This window comes from Dendrobates tinctorius, unplaced genomic scaffold (genome assembly GCF_039654945.1).
Source record: "Dendrobates tinctorius isolate UK_male_01 unplaced genomic scaffold, ASM3965494v1 ptg000120l, whole genome shotgun sequence".
Lineage (NCBI taxonomy): Eukaryota > Metazoa > Chordata > Amphibia > Anura > Dendrobatidae > Dendrobates > Dendrobates tinctorius.
In genome coordinates, this window is record NW_027361788.1 from 28,363,827 (window position 1) to 28,372,024 (window position 8,198).

An 8,198-nucleotide genomic window follows, 5' to 3' on the forward strand; every position below is an offset into this window, starting at 1 on the left:
CAACTCGTTCGCTTCTGGCTTCAGAGGTATCACTCCCTCTATAGCGGCCAGTCTAGAGTTGAGCGACTTTGGTCGGATCGGGTTTCATGAAACCCGAATGAAACAAAATAAGTTTCAGATGAAACTCGTCCGACTAGAGCAAAAAAAGTCGGAGTTTCGTCCGACTTTTATTTCCCATTGACTTGCATTGGGGTCGGTTTCGGACGAAACTCCGACTTTGTTTTGCTCTAGTCGGACGAGTTTCATCTGAAACTTATTTTGTTTCATTCGGGTTTCACGAAACCCGATCCGACCAAAGTCGCTCAACTCTAGCCCCGGCCACCATTGCTGCCTTTGCCACTTCTGCGCTGCACGGTAACCACCTCTTTCAGCAGTGAGTGCTCTCCAACATCTTTTGGGAAAGACAACTTTTCGGCACACAGCTTGCCACTTGGTGTCGGATTAAGGAGGCCTGGCCAAGCCTCCGGTCCCCCCAGAAGTCAAGAGGAGGAACTTCCGGGTCATGGGCGCGTCACTGTCAAGCACACACGTGGAAGCCGACCAGAAATGGCAGATGTTTGCCCTTCCGAGTGAACACAGGGAGCCTCACCTCCACCGCGCCCACATGACCCAGGGCAGCACTACCCGGACCCTGGGATCGCGCCATCCATATCAGACGAGTAGGAGCCTGAACAGGCAAAGCACCCCCAACGCTGCTTCTGGGATCCCAAGCTCTGCTGTTCCCGCAGACACCGCACAGAGTCACAATGGACACAGGTTCGAGTGTTCCGCAGGCTCCCATCAGGACAAGAACCCAACTAGTGATGTGTCGTTCGCAAACGATCTGACACAAAGCGCCGGCTCCCTGCTGTGAACGATGGGAGCCAGCACCCCAGTGAGAGCCACTAAAATCCCTGAATGGCTCACTGGGCATAAAATCCCAGTGTTTGGCAGACTAACTCCGCCCACCCGAAACAAAACTCCGCCCACTCATCAATTTAATTGGTTCATAGAAAGTGGCGGGGTTTGTGCGGTAGGTGGGTGGGGTTTGGGACGCCTTAACACCTATGCAATAGGGATCCATTTAGGATCCAAAAAGAGCCGGCTCTTTTTGGTGAGCGGAGCCGTGAGAGCCAGATCACCAAAAAGAGCCGGACTGCCCATCACTAAACCCAACTGAGGATGCGAGGGGGACCGCCCCTTTTTGACCTGTAGGCTCCTGTACTGGTAGGCAGATCCTCTCTCTCAGTAGGGTGCTATCGTGGCGATAGGAAAAAGTGTTTCTGTTGGGGAAAAGCAACTACACAGCTATAAGACCTTCTCCATATCCAACAGCCTGCTGAGAGCTCCCATTAATTTGAATAATGCCCCATCCAGTACATTGGTGTATGACCCATACATATAATACAGGAGGATGCCCAGACAGTAGTGCCACCATTGGGCAAATAACTAGTGGTGGGAGTGTGGCAGAGTCACATACCTCAGAATGATGTCCTGGGTCTTCTCCTGCCACAGCTCATTCTGCAGGTAGTAGCAGATGCTGTGTGTGTGGGTGAAGAACTCCGTGTATGCATTAAATGCCGCAGCATCCATATTTTGTGTGCACTGACGCACCGTGCTCCGCTCTGTACAGACGGGGAATGCTCGCCCTGACCTGTAGAGGACACATGCCAAACCTTTACATATTATCCCCAATTATATGTGGCATTAGATTAATTTACACCGGCAGGTATAAGAAACAAACTAACCTCTCCAAGTGACAGTGGGTGAAAGCCAAAGCTATTCTGCTCTGCTCCTCCTCATTCAGCTCCTTGCATCCCACATCCACTTTCTGCAGAGCTCGTCGCCAGCAATCTCCATAGGCGGGATGTTGAGCGAAGTTCTGCAGCAGTTGCAGCTGTGTCCTCCCCTTCTCTATGGCTCTGGTGTCTGGATCAGATCTAGTGCTCCACAGAGCGAGGGTGGATAATAACAGTAGGGAGGTAGGAACACTGCAGCCGGCCATAGACTCTCAGATGTCGGGAGCTTGTGAGAAGATATAAAGGGGAGAGGCAATTATAAACTCCAGCCACAGAGGTGAAGCATTGGTAGAAGCTGCACCAAAGGGGTCCGAATAATAGAGCTGGATCATAGGCCATGGTATTCACCTGCATTATTGCTTCATGACTTACATAATATAACAAGTGAGAACATATCCATGCAGCATGTGGTTCCCATACGGGATGGCATGGATGGTCATTCTGCAGGTATACAGAAGACCTAGGGCCTGCCACATGTGTTGTATTCGACATGGATGAATTACCATGAGGAAAAAAAAAAATCCTGCCCCTCCCACCACAGTCTCTTCCCCCCCCACACACATGCATGCAGTGATACTGCCACCCCGAGTCTCCCATCCACCCCCCTGCGCAGTAGTACTGCCACCCCGAGTCTCCCATCCACCCCCCCCTGCGCCGTAGTACTGTCACCCCGAGTCTCCCATCCACCCCCCCTGCGCAGTAGTACTGTCACCCATCCACCCCCCTGCGCAGTAGTACTGCCACCCCGAGTCTCCCATCCACCCCCCTGCGCAGTAGTACTGTCACCCATCCACCCCCCCTGCGCAGTAGTACTGTCACCCATCCACCTCCCGTGCGCAGTAGTACTGTCACCCTGAGTCTCCCATCCACCCCACTGCGCAGTAGTACTGTCACCCTGAGTCTCCCATCCACCCCCCACCGCGCAGTAGTACTGTCACCTCGAATCTACTGTTCCCCCCCTGTGAAGTAATGTAAGGGGGTGAAGAGCAAGAAGAGGCAAAAGGGGGTTACCTCCACCGATCCGTGGCCGAAACCACATAGCTGGGCAGCAGGGTTGTCAGGGGGGGTAAGACTTACTGACTTGGACAGACTGCACCATGTGACTGTCAGGAGCAGTGGGGAAAGAGAAGGGGCGGTGGACCGGAAGCAGAGCAGGCTGAGGGCGCGAAAGCGTAGCGAGCCAGAGCAGTGCACGCCACAGAGAGCAGGCCGCAGCACCGCGTACCAGAAGAGAGGACTCCCGGTCAGAGTACTGAGACAGAAGGACATGATATAGATAGCGTTGCCTGAGAGTACGTGAATGTGGAAGACCCGTTGACCAGAGAAGGCTTCCCCCCTGATCGTGCAGACACCCATTCACGCAGTCCGGGTGCCCGCTGTGACAGGCCAGAGCCCCTGAGCGTGGCATCGTTTCTGCAGAGAAACTGTCAGCTTTATACACAGAGACCTAGAGCAGGAGAGACTGTTCAGCAGCCCTGCTTTCAACATCGCCCTGAGAGGGGACTGCAGAGACTTAACCCCGGAGTTCCCGGTTTCCAGGAGAGGAGAGACTACAAGTGCCGCTGTTGACGGTGCCTATGTTGGAGAAGACGACCCTTCAATAAAGGATTCATTGGACTGATAAGTTGCAACTTTGCAAGAATACCAGTTTAACCATTTTTGTTCTGCTTGACTGTTTGATAACCCTGCTTAGCTTTAGTATATCGTTAAATCACGTTCAGTTTAACCCCCACTGCTTCTCCTTGCGAGGAGATACTGTCCCTTGTAAATAAACCCTTTAACGTTTGGTCTGTCTTTGATCCGTGGTGACATCATCAGCACCTGCACGTTATTACAGTAGTACTGCCACTTTGAGTCTCCCTTCCACCCCCCTGCGCAGTAGTACTGCCACCCCGAGTTTCCTCCTCCCCACACAGTATCACTGCCACGAGTTCCCTCATGCCCCCTCCCTTCCCCCCTCACACAATGGGGCAACAATTCGGGGTGACAGTACTGTGATTACAGTGCACCATCATAGTAAACATAATTACCTTGGTTAGGGGCTTCGTCAGTGCGTGCCCCCTCCCTGTGCTAAACTCTGTCATTGCTACGCCCCCAGACCCTTTTTTTTCAAATCATGAATACCCCCCCCCCCCCCCCCAAGACATTTTAATAACAGCTACTCTAAGGGTGTGTGCATACGCTGCGGATTCTGCTGCGATGTACAGTACCATAATATCCTATGGGAAATGGAAACCGCTGTGCAGACGGTGCAGATTTTTCCACGCAGATTTGCTGCGATTTCTAATCCGCAGAAAGAATTGACATGTCAATTCTTTCTGCGAATTCCGCTGCGGTTTACCATCTCCTCCATTGTAGAAGTGATAAACCGCAGGGCAAAACCACCACAGGCTAATCCGCAAAGTCTGCGCGGATCAATCCGCAGCGTGTGCACACACCCTAAGGCTTTGCTGTTTGTATCAAGTGTTTGAGAAACCTCTTATAGGGGAAAAAACGCTGAAAAAGCACCTGGGGTTTTACACAACACACCTTTTCCAAAACTATTCAAGAAAGGAGAGAGCCAGAAATGAGGGAACATTTCCTAGAGCAGTCTGCACTTGGGAGAACTCAGGTTTTTCTAAGTATTCAAAGAACAGTGTGAACATCGCCTTACCTGAGGATTCTCCCAGACATTGAAGACAGTGGGAAGCTGCCTGTAAGGTGGAGGGGCCGGGGGCGCCCTAATATACTGGTCACCATGCAGCTCCCCAGGATAATTATATACCCGGCCCATTCTGACCATACATATATCTTTTTAACAAAAGATCTCAATACAAAAGGAGATCTAGAAACAAAATCTAAGAAAACAAACTTCAATCCATTTGCAAACCGTGAGTTCAGTCCCCATACATTGCATTACCTCCTCTGCACTGACCCACACAGGAGCAATGATCCCAGCACCTGCTCCCATCCCATCAATTAATGCACATCCAGCCCCACCCAGCTCAGAAACCCGATTGCTTCTTCTATAAAAGATTTTTGCATCTTGGAAAGGAAATAGTTACACTCATCTGAAATTAGAAAAAAAAAAAAGGTTCTGCAAAATGTTTCCAGAAACAGCGCTACTCTCCTCCATGGCCTGATCTGGTATTGCAGCTTAGCCACATTCATTTGAATGGTGTTGAACTGCAATACCAGACCGAGCCTGTGAATAGGAGTGGCGCTATTTAATGTATCGGAGAGATTGGAGCACAAATCTCCCTTCCCTGCTGGATGCACGAATGTCCATTTGCTTTGTCTCTTCTAAGCTAGCCCCTTCTGCTCTTTTATTTATCCTCCCGTGACTTTGTGTCATTAGTTACTGCAGTTTTGGATTATATTCATGTACCAGGAGGCTCAGGATGGACATCTAAGGCTATGTGCACACGCTGCGGATTGATCTGCGGATTTGTATCTGCAGAACTGCAGGTAAAATGACCTGCAGTTTTACCTGCAGATTGGCCTGCAGTTTGTCACCTCTACAATGGAGGAGATGGTAAACCGCAGCGGAATCCGCAGAAAAGAAGTGATATGTCATTTCAAAACCGCAGCTTTTCCGCAGTTAAAAATCCGCAGCATGTGCACAGCAGATTGTAAATCACATAGACTTACATGCTACTGTACACTGTCTGGAGAACCGCAGCAAACACCGCAGCGGCCAAAACCGCAGCGGATCCACAGCAAAAACCGCAGTGTGTGCACATAGCCTAAGTCTTAATACCCCCAACACAAAAAATAAAGGGGAGCTAGTAAAAAAAAAAAGCAGTTCCTTTTGTTTTAGGATTATGGGGTCAATCAGAATCACTAAGGACCCCGGAGGATACAGCAAGGTGCAGTTATGCCGAACCTTCTGCATTTTTCCCATTTTTTCACATAGGGGCCACATTGTAGGATGTTTATTTGTCGGCCCCCCCAGTACCTGACACTCGCAGGGTCATCAATGCTTTCTCTGTTCTTGGAAAAGAGGGAAGAAAAATAAAATGGAGCTCAGTGTTTATGCTGCGAATATCTGCTGCGCTCCCGGCGATCCTCAGGTTACAATGCAGGAAGCCAAGGTGTAAGGATCACACGGGGTGGGGGGGCGTAGGGGGCCGCATCACATTCACACAAGGAAAATTTAAAGGGGTTGTCTACTTTTATATCGGGGTGCGAGCAGAAAGTGATTACAGATAGCGTCTCCCACTCTGGAGGACCCGACAGTGCACCAATGTGCACTGTGTAATGCTTCATTTCTCCTGCGGGGGAGCTGTAGGGACATTGAGTACTTGTATTCTGGGCTAAAAAGACCTTTTGCAATTAGGTTTTATTAAACATTTCGCACCATGTGGCTTTCACAGGCTATTTATTTCACTCCGCTTTGGTGGCTGCAGAATGATTTAACTGAGAATCCATCAGTGAGATGGTTTTTCTTTATCTTCTTATCTGTTTTTTATTGATCCCCACTTAGCTGATTTAGGAGCACAAACCACATCAAAGAAAAGCTGAATTTTCATGTGCTCATAAAGTACCTGAGAGACACCTTGTGAGAACGAGCTCACTGACAGATTCTCAGTAAACTCATTCTGCAGCCATTAATGAGAAAACAAAAATAAAGTCTTAAAAGCCAAACATACAATTGTTTTCATGAAACCTGATTACAAAAAATACTTTTATCCCAAAATACATGAATTTTAAGTACAAAAAATTATCCTCAAAAGGTGTCTGTATTTTTTAAAACAGATATTGTAAGGCCTTAAAGGGACATTGCCATATTGGGAATTTATAGTAAATCCACGTCTATGCTTGGATTTCCATCGAGAACTGAGCCCTGTCTCAGAACGACAAGAAATAAAAAATGAATGTACATGTGTACATGTGGGACTCTCTCCATTTACTTTTATGGTAGTTCCAAAAATATAATACTGTGCAGGGGAAGCAATGGAGAGGGGACACAAGCCGCTGCCTGTACAGGGGAATCTCTATTCATTAGGATTCAATACATCACATACTTCTGCCTTCCTGCAGTCACCACTAGGGGGAGCTCACTGCATAAGAACATACACTCACTGGCCACTTTATTAGGTACACCTGTCCAACTGTGTGTTAAGACTTAATTTCTAATCAGCCAATCACATGGCGGCAACTCAGTGCATTTAGGCATGTAGACATGGTCAAGACAATCTCCTGCAGTTCAAACCGAGCATCAGTATGGGGAAGAAAGGTGATTGTTGGTGCCAGAAGGGCTGGTCTGAGAATTTCAGAAACTGCTGATCTACTGGGATTTTCACGCACAACCATCTCTAGGGTTTACAGAGAATGGTCCGAAAAAGAAAAAAAAATCCAGTGAGCGGCAGTTCTGTGGCCGGAAATGCCATGTTGATGCCAGAGGTCAGAGGAGAATGGGCAGACTGGTTCGAGCTGATAGAAAGGCAACAGTGACTCAAATTGCCACCCGTTACAACCAAGGTAGGCAGAAGAGCATCTCTGAACGCACAGTGCGTCGAACTTTGAGGCAGATGGGCTACAGCAGCAGAAGACCACACTGGGTACCACTCCTCTCAGCTAAGAACAGGAAACTGAGGCTACAATTTGCACAAGCTCATCGAAATTGGACAGTAGAAGATTGGAAAAACGTTGCCTGGTCTGATGAGTCTCGATTTCTGCTGCGACATTCGGATGGTAGGGTCAGAATTTGGCGTAAACAACATGAAAGCATGGATCCATCCTGCCTTGTATCAACGGTTCAGGCTGGTGGTGGTGGTGTCATGGTGTGGGGAATTTTTTCTGGGCACTCTTTGGGCCCCTTGGTACCAATTGAGCATCGTTGCAACGCCACAGCCTACCTGAGTATTGTTGCTGACCATGTCCATCCCTTTATGACCACAATGTACCCAACATCTGATGGCTACTTTCAGCAGGATAATGCGCCATGTCATAAAGCTCGAATCATCTCAGATTGGTTTCTTGAACATGACAATGAGTTTACTGTACTCAAATGGCCTCCTCAGTCACCAGATCTCAATCCAATAGAGCATCTTTGGGATGTGGTGGAACGGGAGATTCGCATCAGGGATGTGCAGCCGACAAATCTGCGCCAACTGTGTGATGCCATCATGTCAATATGGTCCAAAATCTCTGAGGAATGCTTCCAGCACCTTGTTGAATCTCTGCCACGAAGAATTGAGGCAGTTCTGAAGGCAAAAGGGGGTCCAACCCGTTACTAGCATGGTGTACCTAATAAAGTGGCCAGTGAGTGTATACAGATAGTATTAAATTGGGATCTATATGAGTTTGCATGCAGTGAGCTCCCCCTGGTGCTACATGTAGGTATCTGCACTCTCACAACCATCAGTAGAAGTACATTACCGTATAGTCACATCTTTAAGTTTTTTCAACCCTGCCGTAAAAATAAATAAAAAAAAT

The 8,198-nt window shown here is 48.5% G+C and overlaps 1 protein-coding gene across 3 annotated transcripts in view; it reads right to left on the reverse strand.

Moving 5' to 3' along the window:
* Window positions 1–5,882, reverse strand: part of LOC141046545 (uncharacterized) — a 43,782-nt gene extending 37,900 nt beyond the window's left edge. Inside the window, exons 1-3 of one of the 3 annotated variants that reach the window (XM_073540976.1) lie at window positions 5,716–5,882; window positions 1,728–2,004; window positions 1,460–1,633 (exon numbers count right to left, since the gene is read on the reverse strand). In XM_073540976.1, the coding sequence (XP_073397077.1) occupies window positions 1,460–1,633; window positions 1,728–1,984 (431 nt within the window). In that variant the 5' untranslated portion in view covers window positions 1,985–2,004; window positions 5,716–5,882. The other 2 variants (XM_073540977.1, XM_073540978.1) reach the window with 2 other exon arrangements.
* Window positions 5,883–8,198: the final 2,316 nt, after the last annotated feature.